This window comes from Centruroides sculpturatus, unplaced genomic scaffold, assembly GCF_000671375.1.
Source record: "Centruroides sculpturatus isolate CEXI.00-Female unplaced genomic scaffold, Cexi_2.0 scaffold183, whole genome shotgun sequence".
Taxonomy (NCBI): Eukaryota; Metazoa; Arthropoda; class Arachnida; order Scorpiones; family Buthidae; genus Centruroides; species Centruroides sculpturatus.
Window position 1 is genome coordinate 603,675 of NW_019384387.1, and position 24,586 is coordinate 628,260.

At 26.1% G+C, this 24,586-nt stretch overlaps 3 protein-coding genes across 3 annotated transcripts; 2 read left to right on the forward strand and 1 right to left on the reverse strand.

The window, feature by feature from the left end:
* Positions 1–13,904: 13,904 nt before the first annotated feature.
* LOC111618108 (neurotrophin 1-like) lies at positions 13,905–15,803 on the reverse strand. Its single transcript, XM_023359552.1, has 5 exons — positions 15,777–15,803; positions 15,165–15,346; positions 14,915–15,099; positions 14,150–14,276; positions 13,905–14,076 (listed from the first exon to the last, which is right to left on the reverse strand). Exons 1-5 carry the CDS (start codon positions 15,801–15,803, stop codon positions 13,905–13,907), a joined length of 693 nt encoding a protein of 230 aa, XP_023215320.1.
* A 209-nt stretch (positions 15,804–16,012) lies between these two features.
* LOC111618109 (neurotrophin 1-like) lies at positions 16,013–16,899 on the forward strand. The gene is made up of 4 exons (XM_023359554.1): positions 16,013–16,024; positions 16,091–16,317; positions 16,392–16,631; positions 16,719–16,899. Exons 1-4 carry the CDS (start codon positions 16,013–16,015, stop codon positions 16,897–16,899), a joined length of 660 nt encoding a protein of 219 aa, XP_023215322.1.
* Positions 16,900–18,619: 1,720 nt separating this feature from the next.
* LOC111618110 (neurotrophin 1-like) lies at positions 18,620–19,254 on the forward strand (the record flags this gene model as incomplete). The annotated part of the gene is made up of 3 exons (XM_023359555.1): positions 18,620–18,672; positions 18,747–18,986; positions 19,074–19,254. Coding segments are annotated over 3 exons (474 nt in total), but the record flags the coding sequence as incomplete, so codon positions are not given.
* Between the last annotated feature and the right edge of the window lie 5,332 nt (positions 19,255–24,586).

Sequence of the window (24,586 nt, forward strand, 5' to 3'; positions counted from 1 at the left end):
ATTATTAAAACTCCTATTTTTCCAACGTAAATTTTAGTTTTAAATGCTAAAATTCCCCGAAAATATATTTTTATTTCTTAAAAAATTCCTTTTTTCCTTAAATTCCTCAAATTTACTGTACATCTTAAAGATTTTTAAAATACATTTACACCCTAAATAAATCCTTAAAATATTCACTTATTTCGAGAATAATGTTTAAAAAATCCCTAAATTTTATTCCTATATTCTAGAAAAAAATCCCTAAATTTTATTTCTATACTGTTAAAATTCCCTAAATTTCATTCCTATACTCTTAAAATTCCCTGAATTTCATTCCTGTACTCTTAAAATTCCCTAAATTTCATTCCTATACTCTTAAAATTCCCTAAATTTCATTCCTGTACTCTTAAAATTCCCTAAATTTCATTCCTATACTCTTAAAATTCCCTAAATTTCATTCCTATACTCTTAAAATTCCCTAAATTTCATTCCTATACTCTTAAAATTCCCTAAATTTCATTCCTATACTCTTAAAATTCCCTAAATTTCATTCCTATACTCTTAAAATTCCCTAAATTTCATTCCTATACTCTTAAAATTCCCTAAATTTCATTCCTATACTCTTAAAATTCCCTAAATTTCATTCCTATACTCTTAAAATTCCCTAAATTTCATTCCTATACTCTTAAAATTCCCTAAATTTCATTCCTATACTCTTAAAATTCCCTAAATTTCATTCCTATACTCTTAAAATTCCCTAAATTTCATTCCTATACTCTTAAAATTCCCTAAATTTCATTCCTATACTCTTAAAATTCCCTAAATTTCATTCCTATACTCTTAAAATTCCCTAAATTTCATTCCTATACTCTTAAAATTCCCTAAATTTCATTCCTATACTCTTAAAATTCCCTAAATTTCATTCCTATACTCTTAAAATTCCCTAAATTTCATTCCTATACTCTTAAAATTCCCTAAATTTCATTCCTATACTCTTAAAATTCCCTAAATTTCATTCCTATACTCTTAAAATTCCCTAAATTTCATTCCTATACTCTTAAAATTCCCTAAATTTCATTCCTATACTCTTAAAATTCCCTAAATTTCATTCCTATACTCTTAAAATTCCCTAAATTTCATTCCTATACTCTTAAAATTCCCTAAATTTCATTCCTATACTCTTAAAATTCCCTAAATTTCATTCCTATACTCTTAAAATTCCCTAAATTTCATTCCTNTAATAAGTTTTACGTATTTATTAATTGGAATTACTTTAATATACTTCAGAATAGGATGATAAACTAAGGAAATAGTATTTTCATGCTTAAAATTACTATACCAGCATCATATATCCAACGCTTTTAACTTAAATATATTCTTCAAAAACGATAATTTAATGATAAATTCTTATTAAAATCTAAATAAAATAATTAAAAAAGAGTTTTTATATTAGGAAAAAACGTAAATTTTATAAGAATTTTGAAGAAATTCAATTGATTTTTTAAATAATCTTGCGGTTTCTAAACCAAGAAAAAACTGCAGTAGATAACAGTAAATCTTTAAGTAATCTTTGAAGAAGTGTCGAAGTCAGAAATTCTTCTGAGAATTTAAAGAAAAAAATGATAAAAGATTGTTTCTTTCTAGAATAGATAAGAAGATTAGAAAAGAATAATAATAAAAAAAAATCTAGATAAAGTTTTGATCTCATTGGTTTAGATGTTAAGCTCACTCGACATCAGGAATTCAATTTCTCAACTTTATCCGATTATAAAATGATGAAAGTAAAACACTTTAAAATTGTTTATTCCTTTTTTTTAAAATTATAATTTATTTTTTTAATAATTAATTATTTTATAATATTTTCTAGAAATTTAATTGTAAATAAGCATCAATTCATCCACCGCATCACTACAAAAAACATTCATTTTTTTCATTAAAGAAAACTGTTTTATGTCTTAAATCAGGATTTTTTTAGCTTAAAAATGTTATAATCTGTCAAATTTTTTCATAAAATTGTATTTTTTTTAGATTTTAAAAGTTGTTTTAAAGATATTTTGTCAAGTCCAAATGACGTGTGAGTTTTAGAAAATAAAAACAATTTTGTGTTTTTATTCGAAAAACATGAAAATTTTGCAGATTTTAGGAAAGAAAACAAGATTTTTTAAAGTTAATTTTTGGCCTTTTTTTCATTTTTCAATGAAAAATTTGCTTGGAATATTACTAAATCTATATACCCTATCATTGAATTTACATGTAAGAAGTAAGATACAATATATAAATGTGTAGAAAATTCTAAATATTTATACATAAATTTTGCTTTAGAATATAAAATTAAAGAGTAAAATATCTTAAAAATAAGAAAAAAAAACAATAAAATTTATCCTGAGTAATTGTAAAATATAGAAAAGACTTCATTCTTTCTGTGCTACGTTTATAGTTTAGAATCAATTTCCTCTATTAAAAATCGATTTAATTAACTAAAACATAATATTTTCTATCATAATTCTTATCTAGAAAACATTTTCCATCTGTTTTCCTCTCGAATAAATCGAATAAATTCAGAATAAATTGGATTATCCATCTGTCATTAGTGAAGAAAGTGCTTAAGACAGAATTCAATCAGTTAAATCCAACCATCGATATTTGGCATTGTGCCCTTAATAACTTGGGTTTACGTTAATAAACAGATGGGCCATGTGGGCTAAGAATAATAAACATAATCTAAGTTAGTGTTGCTGATATTGTTATCGAGAAATCTGCTGCCAAATGTTCACAACTTCAACAATACTTTTCTCTTGTAATGCTAAGAAAAATAAAGAGTTTAAGAAGGATTATACGAGTTTAAATAATTAAAAAAAAACATTATTTTTACTATTAAAAACTATTAAATTATCAGGGATGAAGTGTGAAGTTAAATTTGAATTGAAATTTTATTACAACACGTGGATAAAATCGAGAAAATGTTTCAAAGATTCGATACTTTTCTTGTATTTTGAGCAATTAGACCGTAATTTCTGTCAAAATTTGCTTTAATATTATATTGTAATTAATTAGTTAAATGCTGATGATGATGCGATGATTTGATGCTAATGTTTATCTTAATGTTGTATAACATTGAAAAGATCATCAGCATCAACACTAGTACGACTTCTTCCATTTAAAATCTACATAATTTGGAATAAATTAATAAGATTTTGATAAATTAAGGCGAAACTATCGTAAAAATATATATTTTTAAGGTTTTCCTTGCAAATTTCGTTTTATTTTCTCCAGAATTTTAATTATAATCAACAATTTCAAGCTTAAAAAAGCAAAGATTTTAAGCATCGAATTGTAAATATATTTAAGAAATTAATAGTGGAGATTTTATATTTTATTATGAATTAGCTACAGTTACGAATTATCTGATAAATTATTATAAATTTTTATTATTAAATGATNACAGATTAACTTCACTAATTAACTTCAACTTCCATACCTTTTATTTTTCCATACAGTACAACTATTATTTATCTTCTTATAAAAATAGAAAATTTTAGATATAATTCCTGTAAATCTTTTAAAAAATCCAGGAAGAATTACTGGAAATCTTGAGAAATCCTTACAACAATCTTATAAATTCTGAAAATCTTAAAAAAAATTACGTCAAAATCCTGAAATTTTTATAAAGAATTCACTATGAAATCCTTATAAAACTTTAAAAATTCAGACGTGAATCCTTAAACATTCTTCAAATCCTAAAAAATTCTGGAAAATGTTCGTCAAATCCTTAAAGTGTTAAAAATTCTCTAAGATGCTGTAAAACGGAATAAAAAGTACTCTAAGATGCCGTGGAGCAAGGATAAAAAAAATTCTGTAATATGTTGTTGGGTAGATCCTTAAAAATCCTGTTCATTTAGATCTTTTCACATTTTAAAGCTTTCTTCTAATTCTTACAGACTTACAGATTTAATAGGATCTTTTCCTACTTCCTTTTCTCTTGCATCCTCTAATATCTAGTCAGCTTTCTTTTTTATTTTTCTTTCTCACTTCTCCGATAATTCCTTTTAAACTTTATTTTTTACCATTAAATACTTCATTTATCTAATTTTTCCTAAATATTCCTACAAATGATCTCTTCGCTCACTTAACTAATATCCTAATCTTTATCTCTACCGTTTTCCTATATGTTTTCCAATTCCTATACGTTTTATTCTTTTCCTTTTCTTCCTTAGAATTTTTTTTCTTATTTTTTTAAACAAATCTTCTTAATTAATTTCTCTCCTATAAAGCCTTAATCTTCTTTATCCTTTCACTTCAAGCAAATTCCACTTCTCTTCTTAACTTCTTAACTAACTTTTCCTATTTTTTCTTAAACTTTATAGTTAATTTCTCGTTCCTTTACATTCTTCTGATGATTTTACACAGTTTTAATTTCTCCTGTAGGCGATAGTTATTATTATTTTCCTTCGTTACTCATAAAGAATCAAAATTAATAAGGTTTATGATCATGACTGTTAATTCCTAGAGATAGTTTTATAGCTTCTATTTCTTCACGATTTTTCCCTATTTTCAATGTTATTTACTGTTTTTTCCCTGTTAAACTGTTACTTTTTCCCTAAAACATTCCATAGATCCGAAAACTCAATAACAGAAGCTAGATTTTTTCTCTCTCCAAGGATAAACTGCTTTCAGATTACTCTTGAAGCAGAATTAAAATATTCGAAAATGATATAAAACAAGGAGAAAGGATGCTCTAAGCTGTTCAGAACAAGGATAAACGATTCCTTAAGCTGCCGAGAGCAAAGGTAAAGGAATCCCTAAGCTTTGGAACAAGACCAAAAATATTCTAATATGCTTTGAAATGCTTTATTACAAGGATAAAAATATTCCAAGATGCTACAGAGTAGAATAAAATATGCTCTAGATGCTGTGGATCAATAATAAAAATTATATGCCGTGAAACAAAAATTAAAAAACTGTGGAAGAAGGATAAATAATCTCTCAAATGATGCGGAGCAAGAATAAGAACTTGTCTAAGATGCTTGTGGAACAAGGATAAAAATTGTGTAAGATGCCGTAGAAAAGGATAAAAATATTCAAAGATGTTGTAGAGCATTTGAATTAAAATATTTTTGGCGAATTTCCATTTTATTCTGGAGAAATTGGACTAGTTACAGGATGATGATACGACATAAAGTGATGTATAAGCACACAAGTACACAATGGGTAGAATAAGTTTAATCCTGTGGCGGTAATTGCATTGTTATCCACATTGCTAATTGCTACAGGCAAACAACTTGATCAATAAATCTGTTCAATTTAATTTCCTGCGATAACCTAGAACTTTCCTTTAATGCTTTTCTTTCTCATCTTTCATTTTTCATTTATTTTCTAAGCATCTGAAACTATTTATTTTCTCCTGGAATTTCAAATTTTTTTACATTATTTTCCTTTTACTTTCGTTAATTTTATTGAGTTTTTCCATTATTTATTAATTAAATCTGTAATTATTTTAATATTTAGCGCTTCTTTCCCCATTTTACAATTGGTTAAAATTTTATTTTTCTCTCCCTAATCCGTATTTCATTATTAAAACTCCTATTTTTCCAACGTAAATTTTAGTTTTAAATGCTAAAATTCCCCGAAAATATATTTTTATTTCTTAAAAAATTCCTTTTTTCCTTAAATTCCTCAAATTTACTGTACATCTTAAAGATTTTTAAAATACATTTACACCCTAAATAAATCCTTAAAATATTCACTTATTTCGAGAATAATGTTTAAAAAATCCCTAAATTTTATTCCTATATTCTAGAAAAAAATCCCTAAATTTTATTTCTATACTGTTAAAATTCCCTAAATTTCATTCCTATACTCTTAAAATTCCCTGAATTTCATTCCTGTACTCTTAAAATTCCCTAAATTTCATTCCTATACTCTTAAAATTCCCTAAATTTCATTCCTGTACTCTTAAAATTCCCTAAATTTCATTCCTGTACTCTTAAAATTCCCTAAATTTCATTCCTATACTCTTAAAATTCCCTAAATTTCATTCCTGTACTCTTAAAATTCCCTAAATTTCATTCCTATACTCTTAAAATTCCCTAAATTCCATTCCTATACTCTTAAAATTCCCTAAATTTTAGGGATATAAACGATATAATTCAAAAACTTTTAAGAATTTTCTGGTATAAATTTATAGATTATGTTTCTTTTAAATTTAAGGAATATTTTCCTGTAGATTTAATGATTTTTTCATATAAATTTATATATTTCTGCTCCCTATATTCAACGATTAATTATTTCAGGGATTTCGAAACTCTTGGTGCTTTCTGATAAAATTAGGGATTTTTATATGTAAAAATCCTTCACTTTTCGTAAAAATCAAGGATTTTGATTCACAAAAATGCGGATTTAAGCACAAAAATAAGGATTTTTCTCAAAAAATTAACGGTTTGATCTAGTAAAGTAGGGAATTTTTACACTTAAAAGTTACTACTGTCTATATAAATAAGGATTTTATTCCACAGATTAATGATTTTTGTCTCATAGATAATTCAAACTCTCGAAAATATTAATTATTATATTAATTAAAATATTGCTTACTGAATAATCCCTAAGTATTATTAAAGGAAAAAAAATCCCTAGATTTTGATTGTATAAAATCATTCCCTCAATTAACCAATGATGTATATAGAATGTAAAAAATTAAAATAAAAGTGAAGATCTTCCCTAAAAATTAGGGATAACTAGGGAAAAATTAGGAGAAAGTTAAAATTTTTACCCATAAAACATCCAATTTTTCCCTAATTGTGTTTGATTTTAGGGGAAATTTAAAAAAAAAATTATATTTTTCCCTAATCAAGGGTTAAAAGAAAATTTGGGAAATAGTTCTACAGAAAATTAGCGAAAATTAGAGAATCGAGGAAAAATTTTAGGGAAAATGGTTTACAATTTTCCACATAGGGAAAAAATTTTTTTTCTCCAAAAAGGAATTAAAATAAAATTTAGGAGCAAAATTGGGGGAAAAAATAAGTTTTTCCCCGAAAAGTTTTTATTTTTGGGAAGACTTTTTTAGTTTGTAAACTTCTTAAATATTTGTTCTTTTTTTCCTGTCTTGAAACAAGATATTTCCCTGGAAAAAAATAGTGAACAGCTTATTTACATGTAAATTACAATTAAAGTGACATTTATGGTTACCTGATACAAGATTTTCTCGAAAGGTAAGTAAGAAAAATCCCTTTTAATACCCTTCTATAAGCTGTCTTAGTCATCAGACTTGCTTGTTTATTCCCTAAATTTTCTAAAGTTTAAATCTTTTGGGGATAATTTACACACTTCTCCCTTTTCTTCTTGTAAAGATAAATACCCAAATTAAAGGAACAATATTTAATTACTTATTTTCTATAAAAAATTATATTGTTTAATAATAATAATAATAATAATTGTTTTTACAGCTCTAAACCTGGAGACTGTTTTTATATAGAAATGTGACTTGTTCGACGAGGTAAGTCAAGGGTTCTAAATGAGTTAAGAGTTTCTCTAAGGCGTTTAAAGCATCATTGTAAACTGATTTAAGTGTTCCTGGCAATTCGAGTGTTCCTCTAAACAATTTGAGTGTTCTTAAAAGAGAGTTTCAATTAATTCAAGAATCCATTTAAACAATTTAATTAAGAAATTCAGCCACTCCTCCTAGAAGTTCTATTTATCCTGTAAATAACCTAATTATTCCTACGAGAAAATTAAATATTCCTCTAAACAAGTCAACTGTTCCTCTTATGATCAATTTTTCCTATAAATTATTGAAGTTCCTCCAAGAAATTCGAGTGTTCGTCTAAGGTCACTTGAATTAGCTGTTCCTTTAGACAATAAATAATCTTCTTTTCTAAGGGAATTTCGTGAAATTTTTACGAAATTCTCAGAATTTTTCTTTGAAAATTTACTTTAAAAACTAGGAATTTTCTTTTTTATTTATGAAAGATAAATTTAAATCTTCTCAGAAGAGGATGAGTAAAGGATAATTGATCTTCTTGATCTTTTATAATTTGCATCTTCGAGATAAAAATTATCAAAAAATTAAAAAGAAATATTCACTTATCCTGAAAATTTTTATTTATTTTATTTTTAAAAACTAATTTAAATAAAATTTCTTAAATAATTTTTTACTAAGAATCTTCTTAAAATTCTTTAATTAAAACATAATTTTCCACTTTACATGCTTTTTTTTCATTTTGAAGTGAGATTTCTTTCTCTTTAAATACTTTTTAAAATTTTAAATCTTCTTAAACATCTTTAATTTAAATCAAATTAACATTTTTAAAGTTTTTTTTAAGGTTTAAACATTCTAAAATAAAGAATTTTCTATTAAAACAAGCATATATCAACAGCTTTCAATCGATGATAATGTATAAGAAAAAGTTTAATTTTTTTTATTTAAAAATATATTTTCGATTAAAATCGAAGTATAAATATTATTTTATATATAATTTTTATATTTTTAAGGCAAATTTATTAAAAAATTATTATTATTTTCATTATAACCTTCACTAAATCCATCAGCATCTTTTGATGTTTCAAGTTGGATGCTGAAGAGATGAATTAAATTTTTCTTGTTTAAAAATAAATTTTTATAAAAAAGAATTAAGTTTATATTCTTTTATATAATACGTTTAAATATTTTTAAAGAAAATTATATTTTTTTTAATTAAAAACTGCATTAAATCTATCAACATCTTTGAAGATTCCAATTAACAAAGGATGCTGGAAGGATAGAAATTTTCCTTGTTTAAAAATAAATTTATATAAAAATTTAATTAAAAATTAATTCTATATTCTTTTATATGATTTTTTTAGGTGGAAAAATATATTTAAAAAAAAAATCTCATTTTTCTTTATTAAAAACTAAGTAAAAATCCATCAATTCTAAGTAACAAAAGGATGCTGGAAAGGTTAACAGGATTTTATCAAGAAGGAAAAAAATATATATATTTTCTCTCTATATAATTCATTCAAACATTCAAAAACGCAAGAGATAAGATGGAAAATAAAATTCATTATCCACTTTACACAGCAGTAGAGAAGGAGAAAGGAAAAAAAAAAGGGGATGAAAGTAAATTGAAACTGCTTATCACCTCCAGAGAATAAAATGAAGGTTAAAAGGAAAATATCAGAAAAAAAGGGACGTTTGGTGTTGCTGAATGTATCCCAAATGACCTTTTTTACCCATTGAACAATCACATATTTCAAGCAAACAGATGGGAAAAATGAAAATGATGAAATTCGTGCATAAAGTCTACTTTTCCACCATACCGAAACCATTCTACATTCTACATTCAACTGTGTTTTATGTTGAAAATATCATCGTTTTTCTTCTTTTTATATAATTTTATGATCCGTAAACAGGATAAAAATTGTTATAAATCGTATAAAATTAATAAATTTTTTTTTTATAATTCTTAAAGATAATTAAGATTTTATCATGTCGATTATACTATTTTATAGTTATTTTTTTCACTAATTTCTCGAAAATATTTAGGAAAAACCAAATTCTTTTGCAGATTTTGTAAATTTCTTAATAAAATTATCTTTTTTATAGCTTTAAACAGTAAAATATTCATTTTATTTAGTAATTTTATGGTTCTTCTAGATACTCTTCTAGTATCAATGATCTCTCTCGTAGTGGAAAAAGGGTATTTTGTGAGCTTAAAAATTGATTTTTAAATAATATTTAATCTGTAAAATATGTGTTAATGTTAATTTTATGTTATTATTACAAGGAATTTACAGTTCTAGCATTATTATATCACTGTTAAACAATTGGAAACTATGTATCCAATATTAAGACATGTACCAGCCTCTAGCACTATATTGATCTCTTCGTATCATCTAGATGCTGATTATGATACTAGATGCTTATCTTAACATTGGCTAATGTTGAGAAGAGCATTATCATTAAAAACCAATACGAAATTTTAGCACTTAAAACTGGTAAAAATCAGTTGTTATAGCTATAAAATTAGAAAATAATGGAAATATTTTGGATTATTTAAGCATTTTCCTTACTTTAATCAATATAAAACTAATAAGTTTTACGTATTTATTAATTGGAATTACTTTAATATACTTCAGAATAGGATGATAAACTAAGGAAATAGTATTTTCATGCTTAAAATTACTATACCAGCATCATATATCCAACGCTTTTAACTTAAATATATTCTTCAAAAACGATAATTTAATGATAAATTCTTATTAAAATCTAAATAAAATAATTAAAAAAGAGTTTTTATATTAGGAAAAAACGTAAATTTTATAAGAATTTTGAAGAAATTCAATTGATTTTTTAAATAATCTTGCGGTTTCTAAACCAAGAAAAAACTGCAGTAGATAACAGTAAATCTTTAAGTAATCTTTGAAGAAGTGTCGAAGTCAGAAATTCTTCTGAGAATTTAAAGAAAAAAATGATAAAAGATTGTTTCTTTCTAGAATAGATAAGAAGATTAGAAAAGAATAATAATAAAAAAAAATCTAGATAAAGTTTTGATCTCATTGGTTTAGATGTTAAGCTCACTCGACATCAGGAATTCAATTTCTCAACTTTATCCGATTATAAAATGATGAAAGTAAAACACTTTAAAATTGTTTATTCCTTTTTTTTAAAATTATAATTTATTTTTTTAATAATTAATTATTTTATAATATTTTCTAGAAATTTAATTGTAAATAAGCATCAATTCATCCACCGCATCACTACAAAAAACATTCATTTTTTTCATTAAAGAAAACTGTTTTATGTCTTAAATCAGGATTTTTTTAGCTTAAAAATGTTATAATCTGTCAAATTTTTTCATAAAATTGTATTTTTTTTAGATTTTAAAAGTTGTTTTAAAGATGTTTTGTCAAGTCCAAATGACGTGTGAGTTTTAGAAAATAAAAACAATTTTGTGTTTTTATTCGAAAAACATGAAAATTTTGCAGATTTTAGGAAAGAAAACAAGATTTTTTAAAGTTAATTTTTGGCCTTTTTTTCATTTTTCAATGAAAAATTTGCTTGGAATATTACTAAATCTATATACCCTATCATTGAATTTACATGTAAGAAGTAAGATACAATATATAAATGTGTAGAAAATTCTAAATATTTATACATAAATTTTGCTTTAGAATATAAAATTAAAGAGTAAAATATCTTAAAAATAAGAAAAAAAAACAATAAAATTTATCCTGAGTAATTGTAAAATATAGAAAAGACTTCATTCTTTCTGTGCTACGTTTATAGTTTAGAATCAATTTCCTCTATTAAAAATCGATTTAATTAACTAAAACATAATATTTTCTATCATAATTCTTATCTAGAAAACATTTTCCATCTGTTTTCCTCTCGAATAAATCGAATAAATTCAGAATAAATTGGATTATCCATCTGTCATTAGTGAAGAAAGTGCTTAAGACAGAATTCAATCAGTTAAATCCAACCATCGATATTTGGCATTGTGCCCTTAATAACTTGGGTTTACGTTAATAAACAGATGGGCCATGTGGGCTAAGAATAATAAACATAATCTAAGTTAGTGTTGCTGATATTGTTATCGAGAAATCTGCTGCCAAATGTTCACAACTTCAACAATACTTTTCTCTTGTAATGCTAAGAAAAATAAAGAGTTTAAGAAGGATTATACGAGTTTAAATAATTAAAAAAAAACATTATTTTTACTATTAAAAACTATTAAATTATCAGGGATGAAGTGTGAAGTTAAATTTGAATTGAAATTTTATTACAACACGTGGATAAAATCGAGAAAATGTTTCAAAGATTCGATACTTTTCNAGGATTTTTTTAGCTTAAAAATGTTATAATCTGTCAAATTTTTTCATAAAATTGTATTTTTTTTAGATTTTAAAAGTTGTTTTAAAGATATTTTGTCAAGTCCAAATGACGTGTGAGTTTTAGAAAATAAAAACAATTTTGTGTTTTTATTCGAAAAACATGAAAATTTTGCAGATTTTAGGAAAGAAAACAAGATTTTTTAAAGTTAATTTTTGGCCTTTTTTTCATTTTTCAATGAAAAATTTGCTTGGAATATTACTAAATCTATATACCCTATCATTGAATTTACATGTAAGAAGTAAGATACAATATATAAATGTGTAGAAAATTCTAAATATTTATACATAAATTTTGCTTTAGAATATAAAATTAAAGAGTAAAATATCTTAAAAATAAGAAAAAAAAACAATAAAATTTATCCTGAGTAATTGTAAAATATAGAAAAGACTTCATTCTTTCTGTGCTACGTTTATAGTTTAGAATCAATTTCCTCTATTAAAAATCGATTTAATTAACTAAAACATAATATTTTCTATCATAATTCTTATCTAGAAAACATTTTCCATCTGTTTTCCTCTCGAATAAATCGAATAAATTCAGAATAAATTGGATTATCCATCTGTCATTAGTGAAGAAAGTGCTTAAGACAGAATTCAATCAGTTAAATCCAACCATCGATATTTGGCATTGTGCCCTTAATAACTTGGGTTTACGTTAATAAACAGATGGGCCATGTGGGCTAAGAATAATAAACATAATCTAAGTTAGTGTTGCTGATATTGTTATCGAGAAATCTGCTGCCAAATGTTCACAACTTCAACAATACTTTTCTCTTGTAATGCTAAGAAAAATAAAGAGTTTAAGAAGGATTATACGAGTTTAAATAATTAAAAAAAAACATTATTTTTACTATTAAAAACTATTAAATTATCAGGGATGAAGTGTGAAGTTAAATTTGAATTGAAATTTTATTACAACACGTGGATAAAATCGAGAAAATGTTTCAAAGATTCGATACTTTTCTTGTATTTTGAGCAATTAGACCGTAATTTCTGTCAAAATTTGCTTTAATATTATATTGTAATTAATTAGTTAAATGCTGATGATGATGCGATGATTTGATGCTAATGTTTATCTTAATGTTGTATAACATTGAAAAGATCATCAGCATCAACACTAGTACGACTTCTTCCATTTAAAATCTACATAATTTGGAATAAATTAATAAGATTTTGATAAATTAAGGCGAAACTATCGTAAAAATATATATTTTTAAGGTTTTCCTTGCAAATTTCGTTTTATTTTCTCCAGAATTTTAATTATAATCAACAATTTCAAGCTTAAAAAAGCAAAGATTTTAAGCATCGAATTGTAAATATATTTAAGAAATTAATAGTGGAGATTTTATATTTTATTATAAATTAGCTACAGTTACGAATTATCTGATAAATTATTATAAATTTTTATTATTAAATGATTAAATTTTAATTATTTTAATGGATTCCTTATAGAAAATTGGAAGGAAGAAAATTTAAAACTGATAAATAATTTCTCTGATATAAATTTTCATAATATCAATCATTATTAGTTAGATCAGAAGTATCTCTCAGATGACTGAATAATCATTCACGCTTGGTTGATGCAGTCCAGCTGTCACAAACAACCAATTTCTAAGCTCTAACCATGAGTTAATATCATGAACATTGATTTGCCTATTTTCATTAAATTCTTCTTATCATATTCTTCTAAATCTCTATTAAATTAAAGAATATAACAAAATAAAATTCATTATCCACTTTACACAGCAGTAGAGAAGGAGAAAGGAAAAAAAAAAGGGGATGAAAGTAAATTGAAACTGCTTATCACCTCCAAGCTCGAGTGCAATTTCTTCTTTACAATTCATGAGTTTCTATGCTGGAGAAACTCTTAATAATTGAATTATAAATAGTTTTTTATGACCCTTAAATCTTTAAATCAATGTTTAAAAAATAATAAAAACGATATAAACGTTGAAAAATAAATTTTATTATCAATTTCTTAACAGTTATTCACCTTCACCTCGAGAGTTATTTTACAATTTTTGTTGAATTTATATGATTTTTTTTCCCCCTCATCCTTACTTAGAGGGAAGACGACACGAGCAAGCTGATGGAAATCTATATAAATCTATGAAGAGACCTCTGTAATGATCACAAGGATCTAAAGATAACATCCTATGATAAACATACTTCTGTGTACATTTAGATCCGTAGCATGGAGCCAGGAGTCTACATGTAGTGTCGGGGTAGCTGTTGACAAGGGAGGTGTTTAAAATATATTTATTTACATTTTTATGGCGTAATTTATTCGATTTTTACTTACAGACAAATTTCCACACGTGCTGTTTGGGTGTAGTAGTATCCATCGTTGACAATCACTCTCCATTTTCCTTTAATGTTCATCGCTCTCTTGGGCATCGCGTACTGAACTTCTGAAGGGCAAATGTATCCTGTGATATGAAATTTTATCATGAAATTTACTCCCTCTCTTTATTACCCTATTTTTCTTTTTTTTGTGAAGCGTTTTTATTTAAAAAAATAAAATTATTTTAAGGTAGAATCGCATTAAGGATGCGGAGGATGAAAAAAAATGATTGATTTCTGATGCTGGTAAGCTCTGTATATATTAATTTTATCCTTATAGATGCTGATTTTTCTTATTTTTAAGCGTGGTTTTTTTTAATTAGCCAGGATTATTTTAAGGTAAATTATTATTAATTAAGGAGATGGAGGATGAAGAGGATGATGTTGGATAATTGATGCTGATACTGTTTGAAGCATTAATACTCGTTAATATTAGTTGTAGATATGCTCATTTTCCTTATTTTAAAGCGTTTTATTAAGTAAAATTAAGGCAAAATTCTGTTAAGATAGGCTATCGTTAATTAGAATAGTATTAAGGATGCGAAGAATGAAGAAGATACTCGATGGCTGATGCTGGTAAAGTTTATATAAATCGATTTTAGTCTTAAACACGCTGATTTTTCTTATTTTTTAAGCATTATTATTAAGTAAATTAGCCATAATTTCAGTTATACATATGAAAACTAGTTAAGATTGGAGCTGCGACATGTAAAAGGTTACTAACCTTCAGGTCCGCTCCAGTGAGTGTTATCCAACGTGTTAGCTCCAGTATAATAACTATAATCGAAAGAATTCTCTTGTTTCTGCGTGATACCATTCACCAGATCGTCTGCAGATTGTTTTGGTACATCAGCGTACTGTCTGCGAAACTTCTTGAGATCTGATGATATTGCTGCCTTAATTTCATCCCTAGAAAAATCGAGTTTTATCAAAGAAAACATAAAAAATGACTGTTAAAAAGTTGTTTAACTTACTTAGGATATTCCGCATCCTCGATACAATATGGTAAAGTACTATTTAAAGCGCAGGTTGGTCGCTGATAAGGATCACACTTGTAGTAATCTCTATAATTAGAATAGTGCTGAGGATGCGGAGGATAAGATGGTTGATACTGATCTGCTGAGACCAATAAGCTTATGTAAGCAAAAATCAAGCTCTGTAAGTAAAATTTAATAATTATAAATTAATTTTTTCCCATTTCTAACAGCCTCGAAATTGATAAATTGTTAATAAAAAGCGTTGCTACGTGTTTTCATTTTGGTACGAATTTTAAGTAATTTTGCTTAATTTTTCCATCAGAATTGAATTTTTTTAAGAATTCTTTTGGAATTTGATTGAATAATTTGTATGAAAAAATAAAATTAATACAGTTTTTTAAATTTAAAACAATAATGTTACATTATTTATACAACATATGATTAGAATGTAATTTAAGAACGAATTTTATTGAATTTTTAATACTTTATTAAATTTTTAATATAAAAATTTACGAGATAATTAACTGAGAAATCTTAAAATTAATTTAAAATCTATATAAATAACATTAACAAGTGATATTTTGATGTTAGAAACTCTCATATACTCACTTGTATAAACCTTCTTGCACGTTCCATTTTGTAAAGTTTATACCCATTTTACGCTTGGAATATGTGTTTATATACGTTTTTAATAACGGAAAAAGACTTTCTCTACAAGACCACTCCACTGGGGGGTTAAAATTCTAAAATTCATGACCCAATTCCTCACTTTCTAACTTTCCCTATAGCAGGTATATATAATGCCCACGTTGTGTTATAGCTATATTCTTCTATAAGTTTTAAACATGCTAAAGCTGGTAAGTAGTTTAAATCTCATATTAAATACCGTTAAAATATATTAAAAAATATAAATAATTTTACAGGTAATCCTTTCCATTTGCTTATACTTTAACTACGCTTCTCATCCATACAACAATTACAATCGAGGAGGAAGATATAGATACAAAGATGCGGAGGAGCAAAGACCTTATCCACCTCAAGGATACGGATATAGACAACCAAATTATCAATCTCCTTATTATCCAAAGGAACCAGCATGTGCTAAAAATACAACAGCAACTTATTGCTTAGAAGATAGCGAATATCCCGGGTAAGAAAGAGGGGGGTTGAAGAATTTTATTCGTAAGATCACTCAAAAACTTATTCGAAACTTTATAATTGCAGGTATGAAATTCAGAATGCGATTTATAAATATTATCAAGAATTTCAACCACTTTATGCGGAAGTTACTCAGAATACTGGAAATTCGGTGGATAACTTGAAAAGTTTAGAAGAAGAGACGTATCTTTGCCCCTCTACAACATTATACGCTCGACCTCTGAGAGCTAAAGATGTAGATGGTAAATGGAAAATCATTGTTAACGTTGAGAAATATTATCAAACTACAAGGATTGAGAGTTGTATGTAAGTATATGAGGTTTTCGTCTTTCCCATCTTTTTGGTTTTTCTTAAGTGGCCATACAAGAGCTTCATTATCTATGTTTTTTGTAGGAAAGCCAATGACCCTTGCCCACTTGTACCAACTTGTTATAGTTCTTCTTGTGTGCAAAAATCGATTTATCATCGTTTCGTCATATATGATCCTTACGATTATTATGGAAACCCCTTTAGGATCGATATCTTCCGCTTAGATGCATCCTGCTCTTGTTACGTTGGTGCTTATACTTGGTAAAAATTAAATATTTTCTAACATCTTTGGAGTTTATTAACTGGTATTTTTGAATGTATTTTTTGATAATAAAGCAAATTTAAATAATATTTTTGTGTTTTTATTATTAAAATTCGGTAAAGTTACTCATTTTCTGAGTGTTTATCATGTTTTAATGCTTGATAACTGAGAAAAAAAGATGTTATTTTTGAATATAAGAGTAATTTTCCACACTTTATAGGTTAACAAACTTTATAAAAGCTTACACAAATGATGTAGTATATAATAATCCAATTTTCTAAGAAAAATGCATTACTTTAACTTTAAAAAAATCAAGAAATTTCCTGTCTATTTATTACTCATTTCTCATAAAATGCTAGTTTAATAACAAAACAGAAGCTGGCGCAAGCCATTAAAGGTATTAATCTATCTTATAATTTGGTGTAAGTGAGATACAGTAGGGAATTGAAGAAGAGAGAGAGAGAGAGAGAGAGTGAGGGACGGGGTAAGAAGAGATTCTTGAAAATTCCAGAAATTAACTTTAATTAATTTCTGTATAGATAATTATTTCCTTTTAGTCCAACGAATTAAAGAGTAAGTTAAGGATTTTCGCTTCGAGGGGTGCCAATTATAAACTCGTATCCGGGTTCAATTACTGGTGAAAGACAAACAACTTGGAGGATTTGTACAACGTCATTAGTCTTTAGCTTCCTTTTTTTTATATATATATCGTTAACTGCGATTTGATATCACGTCTTCCTTTACTCACCAATTACAAAAGAATATCCTACTATAATCTACTAATGACCTATTAGGAAGATACTAAAAATATCTCTTCACGTACGTCTAGCATCACGTAGTAAGCACTTGTTTATCTTATTATTCTGCTCCTGTTGTTCTTTAATGGAGTGATAATATAAATTTTATAAATTTTTATAAATATTTTGTTACTTTCGTATCAATAAATCTTAATTTTTCTATCATTTAAGCGATTAAAAAGATGCTGGATAAGCACACATCTCCCGCATCTCCCGCATCATCACTTTTAAATCTCTTCTATAAAGTATATTTTAATTTAAATTTTACTTACTAAAATACGATAAATGATACTTATTATAATTATAAATATAAAACTTTGTCGAGTTTTAAAGCTTCTATGAGAGAATATCACGTTTTGATGTTACTAAATTTCAATCTTTTCTCTAACTATAATTGCGAGTATCACGTTTTAGTTGATGCTAGGATGATGTCGTGGATATTAAATACATTAAAAATTGCTATATTTTATAGTTAAATATGAATTAAAACCTCCAATTTTACGTCTAGTGGGTTGTTGAATTAATATGAAGTAGATACTTTAACGTGTGTGAAGAGATAACCTTACTGATGATGAGATGCTTGTGCTTCAAGTTAAACCATCAAAAAAGGGATATAAATAAATATCTTGTAAATGATACTCAGGAAGTAGTTGTAGATATAGTTTCGCTTCGTGAATTAAATATTTAAATAGCATTAGTTACATTATCTAGAGAAATCTATGTCACGATCGAAACATTATCAGGTTAATCACGTATCGCTTACGACATTAATTTCGTGACTCTCATTTTATATTATTATTTTACTAGTGAATTTATCAAGATTTACTTAAAATTTTATCAAAATATTTCTTTAATTTGCATATATTTCGTGTTTTAATTACTTTCATCCTTATTGCGATCGTATTTTTAATAAAAATGTATGAATATTCGCTAAAAATACAACAGTAACTTATTGCTTAGAAGATAGCGAATATCCCGGGTAAGAAAGAGGGGGGTTGAAGAATTTTATTCGTAAGATCACTCGAAAACTTATTCGAAACTTTATAATTGCAGGTATGAAATTCAGAATGCGATTTATAAATATTATCAAGAATTTCAACCACTTTATGCGGAAGTTACTCAGAATACTGGAAATTCGGTGGATAACTTGAAAAGTTTAGAAGAAGAGACGTATCTTTGCCCCTCTACAACATTATACGCTCGACCTCTGAGAGCTAAAGATGTAGATGGTAAATGGAAAATCATTGTTAACGTTGAGAAATATTATCAAACTACAAGGATTGAGAGTTGTATGTAAGTATATGAGGTTTTCGTCTTTCCCATCTTTTTGGTTTTTCTTAAGTGGCCATACAAGAGCTTCATTATCTATGTTTTTTGTAGGAAAGCCAATGACCCTTGCCCACTTGTACCAACTTGTTATAGTTCTTCTTGTGTGCAAAAATCGATTTATCATCGTTTCGTCATATATGATCCTTACGATTATTATGGAAACCCCTTTAGGATCGATATCTTCCGCTTAGATGCATCCTGCTCTTGTTACGTTGGTGCTTATACTTGGTAAAAATTAAATATTTTCTAACATCTTTGGAGTTTATTAACTGGTATTTTTGAATGTATTTTTTGATAATAAAGCAAATTTAAATAATATTTTTGTGTTTTTATTATTAAAATTCGGTAAAGTTACTCATTTTCTGAGTGTTTATCATGTTTTAATGCTTGATAACTGAGAAAAAAAGATGTTATTTTTGAATATAAGAGTAATTTTCCACACTTTATAGGTTAACAAACTTTATAAAAGCTTACACAAATGATGTAGTATATAATAATCCAATTTTCTAAGAAAAATGCATTACTTTAACTTTAAAAAAATCAAGAAATTTCCTGTCTATTTATTACTCATTTCTCATAAAATGCTAGTTTAATAACAAAACAGAAGCTGGCGCAAGCCATTAAAGGTATTAATCTATCTTATAATTTGGTGTAAGTGAGATACAGTAGGGAATTGAAGAAGAGAGAGAGAGAGAGAGAGAGTGAGGGACGGGGTAAGAAGANTCTCTCTCTCTCTCTCTCTCTCTCTCCATTTCTCTTCCTTCTGCTCCATCTCTTCTTGCTACTCTTCCATCTGCTCCACATACTCCCTTTACTTCAATTGTTATCTCTACTTCTACTTTTTGTACTTTCTATACTCTTTTGGTTCGTTTCGCTGCCCTTTTTCTCTAGCTGCTCTTTCTATATTCTTTGCTTCTGATGCTTTCTCTATGATACGAGAGAGCAGAGAGAGGAGAGAGAGAGAGAGAGAGAAAGAGCTAAGAATAATAGAAATAAATAAATAAGAAACTCCATTTCTAATCCAGATATAATGAGAATCTCTTCAAGTTTTCCTTTTCTATCTCGTTTGTAATCTTTTTCACACTTTATATCATCAGAAAACTTTAAAATTCCATGTCCATTTTTTAATACCAATCTTCTTTCCTCGTAAAATCTAGTTTAAATTTTGAGTTATCTTCTTCATCTCTCCATCTCCTACACTATATCTAGATATACATGTAAAATAGGAAGAGAAGGGATAAAGAAGAGAATACTTCCTCTTCATACTCTCTATATATTTAGAGTAGAAAGAAGGATTATTCTCTTATTCATCCTGTGTCTTTCTAATGTATATTTATATACAGGTAAAGTAGAAAAAGGAGGGATGAAAAGGAAGATAATCCTTCTTCCTACTCATACAGAAAGTATGAAAAGGACTATCCTCTTCTTTATCATTTCTCTTTCTACTCTATATTTGTAAGTAGAGTAGGAAGAGGAAGGATGCGGAAGGAGATAATTGAAGTTTTAAACTATATTCTACTTATTTACAGGCTAAAAAAATAAAGAATAGAAAGTGAAAACTCGGAGATTTTTATATAAAAAAAAAGAAAAGGAAGACAATGTTAAGAAAATTAAGATTAAACATCGCAAGAGAGAAAAAAAAGAAAGGAAAAGCAATAAGAAAACTTCATTTTTATAAGAAGAAGACAACGTTTACAACACAAACACGAATGACTTTTTATAAAAACACAGTGAAGGATGTGTATCATTAATGATCAACCATCCGACACAATTCTTTATAAGGTGAAAGGAGAGAGAGAGAGAGAGAGAGAGAGAGGGGGAGAGAGAAGATAAATTTTCCTCTTTCAGCAAGAAATAAATTGTGGAAACCATTGTAAAATTCATATTCCATAAAAGGGACGGAACAAATATTTATGATATATTTGAGTAATTTGTCTCGCATTTATACGTTGTGCCATCTAAGAATGCCATCCATCAAGATGATTACAAAAAGAATTGTCTGCAACAGATATTGGTTCCTTTCATACAGAAACATTATCCAGATGATGACTATATGTATATTGGCCAGACAAAGTATTACCTATCTACTCATAAGTCACTTCGAAGAGGGGAAGAAAATTATATATTATGAGGTGTAGAAGCTGTACTCTACAGCATCTTACATTCGTTAGGGATGCGGAAAATGATTTACCTTTCGTTGCTTCCTAATTCTTGATAGATAAATAATAAATTTTTAATATATTCTCGTGTGTTTTTTGCCATTCATTTCATTAATTTTTCACGTTTCTTTCTGTGTTAAAATTGCAATTTTGAATTATAAACTAGCGTGTGGTTCTCGAGTTGTATAAATGTACTACTTAGATCTCTCGTGATCTACACACTACATATCCTCATCTTCATCAATATTACACGTTTTGGACCACTCTATTTGCTTAAAATTACTATTTATAACACATTTTAGACAACGTGAAGCGGTCTAAATTGATTGATAAAAGTTCTTATCTTGTGTGAAGAATGTAGCTCGTGTTAACGATCTTATCATGATGGATATGGTTTATTATAAGGTTGCATACACGATTAGAATTAATTAACATAATGTTAACATTATAATGAGCTTAATTTATATCGTTTTTTGGCTGTTATAATTGATTAAAATCTTCGTACATAATTCCAGAATGTTAAAAGATGCTACTGATAATTTTCATTAATCCTCTTTGTCTAAACTACACTAAATCTATTATAAAATGCATATTATAAGCTTGTATAATTAAGAGTTTAGAAGGTATTTTTAATGTTTATAACAAGGAAATTCGTTAAATTTTTGCTCTCCCGCAGTTCTTTATAAAGTATGCAACTAACTCACTTATCAAGTAGATTTAATTCAACTTTACTTAATTAATTAAAGATACAAGGATTAATATAATAAAATTAAATAAAAAAATGTATCCTTTTTTGCATTTTAATTATCGATTTTGATTAATTTAATTTAATATATAACTAATTCTAAAGAGGAGCAAGGAGCATACGTATGAAAATAAATTTTCTAACTTTCTCCAATTAATTTCGACTTAATTTTAAATATGTAAAGATTAGTAATTAAATAATAATAATAAAAAAATCTAATTAGAGTACAAGGAAATATCTCTCTCTTCTCTCTCTCTCTCTCTCTTATGATTAATTTATCACGATTTTTGTTTATTTTTAACAAGTGTTACACTTATTTTTCTATGATTTAAAAGGAATCGATTCTTCTTTTAAATATTTTTCTATAATTTTTTTATAGAAAAATAAAAAATGTAGTAATTAATTAACAAGTTCATTAAGTTTAGTAATTTCTAATTTATTAATTTTTCTTATTTTCTATGGGATGTACTGTATTGTATCAATACTTCTTTTCTTATAAAGATGAGTTACTTTAAAAATAAAAAAACATAACAATCGACAATTTAATTATGGAATAAATGTGATAGATCTATGTAATCTATCATGTTTCTAGTAGAAATAAAGGAGTAAACGCCCTTTTACCCCATAGATTCGGAGTAATCTATCAAGTTTCCACTACTAATGGGGCATTTTACCCAATTTTTAACGCATAATTAACGTTCTCGGGTGTGTTCTCTCTTTGATAATTTGTTAAACTTTCTACAGATTAAGTATTTTATTTAAAAAAGAAAAAAAAATTGAAGTTTGTTGACATTTTCGAAATGAAATTTGAATTTTTACACTCATTCATTGAAACATATAAAGAATTTAACGAATTTTTCTCAATTTATCCTTATTTTTATAGTTTAATATATAAATTATTATTGTTTTATATCATATTTAGTATAATTTTATGCTTATAAACTTAAAAAATTTAAGTTAAAATCTTTATTCATCATTCATCTCATGGGTACCACCAACGATTCGAGTGCATTGCAAACATACTTATTATTATTTTATAAATTTTATTTACTGATTAATACGTGTAAAAATAAATATTTTTTAAGAAATTTCATAAAGAATTAATATTTATATAACCGTATATTTTAAAATGTTAATATAACTTTCCTCCTTACCGAGTAGTGGCAGCTGGAACATGCTGCAGTGTAACTTCTTTGCTTCGTACTTTTTTTTAAAGTTTATTGATCTCATGGAGAAAGACTCCTTTTTAAAAAAAAAAAAAATAGTGAAAGAGAGGAAATGTGTCGTAAATTCCCACAAATTTATTCTTCAAAGTAGAAACTTGGAGCCTGAGTTTAATATGGAAGCAAAAATATATCAAAGATGAAAGAGTCAAAATANGTATAGTCTTTTTATTACCTTAAAACCTTCATACTTTGTACGACTGAACAATGGTGTTTTCTACACTTTTCCTTTAATTTAAACCAAATAATATATATTTATAACAAGAAAAAAATGATAATAAAAGTTATTAATGTAAATAAGCTTAAATTTATATATAAATTAAATTATATTTTATAAAATAGAGAATTTTTAAGATTAGAAAGAGAAAATTAAAGTGATGATAACATGCACGAATACAAATGATCATCTTTAATTTATTTTAAAAGAAAATGTTAAAATAATAAAAATCTGTGCTTTATAATGCTTAAAAAGCTTTAAAATTTCTATATTTATCATCCATATAATCTATTTTAATTCAGTAATTCCGTAATTCAGGTTAAAATTCACATCTAAAAACAAAAAAAAAATTCGATTTTCTTAATAAAATTCTTATATAAATTATATAAAAATAATATTTATAAATCATAGCTTCATTCTGATTAATTAAGATTATAAAAGATTAAAAATAATCCAACTTAAATCTACGATTAAGTTTAATCTATAATTAAACCATGGAAGCTGACACGAAAGCAACAAGATGATTAGAGCTAAATTGGATGATCAATTATTAACTGTTGGATGATTAAGATAATTTATTAGTTAAAGAATATTTTATAGATGAATAGAAAAGCTACTGATTAAAGTAAAGAGTATAATCATTAAAAGTTTCTCTAAGTATTAAGCTGATTATCACAGATAGAACTTTAAGAGTGTTTGGTACTATTAATATTCAATTTTTTAGATAATTTATCCTTAAATTTATTTTAAAAAACAGTTAGAAAATTAAAAAAAAAACAAAGTAAAGAAGCAATCAATATTATTTCTATTCATTAATTTTAGTTTTATTCATGAGATTTGACTTCTGAATAATTCTAAGAAGTATTTCTCTTCCTCTTCTTTATCTATTTTTTCTTTTATTTTATGCCTAGAAAATTTAGATTGTTCTTTCTATTTTTCTTTTATTTTTAATGTAGGAAATTTATTTACACATTAAATTAAGCTGGAAGATGATAAAATGTGTAAGAAGATGCTTGAATGATTAATTAAGTTTAACGTTTGCTGACTGTTTTTTTTTTTATGATGAGGCACTGAATACTTAATGAGGTGATACGTTTAGAAACATTTTAAGCTCGGAAATGCGTTGAGATCTGATGAAATGGAAGTATTTTGAAGAGTTTAATTGCAGGAAGATGTAAAGAGCATGATAAGATGAGGATGTGTAGAGAGCTTTATTACAG

Coding starts and splice junctions, on each gene's coding strand:
- LOC111618109 (XM_023359554.1), top strand. Junction 16,318..16,391: donor GAAGATAGCGAATATCCCGG/GTAAGAAAGAGG, acceptor TTATAATTGCAG/GTATGAAATTCAGAATGCGA. Junction 16,632..16,718: donor ACAAGGATTGAGAGTTGTAT/GTAAGTATATGA, acceptor TGTTTTTTGTAG/GAAAGCCAATGACCCTTGCC.
- LOC111618108 (XM_023359552.1), bottom strand. CDS start 15,803: ATGGAACGTGCAAGAAGGTTTATACAA. Junction 15,100..15,164: donor GAGGATGCGGAATATCCTAA/GTAAGTTAAACA, acceptor CGATTTTTCTAG/GGATGAAATTAAGGCAGCAA. Junction 14,077..14,149: donor GCACGTGTGGAAATTTGTCT/GTAAGTAAAAAT, acceptor CCTTGTCAACAG/CTACCCCGACACTACATGTA.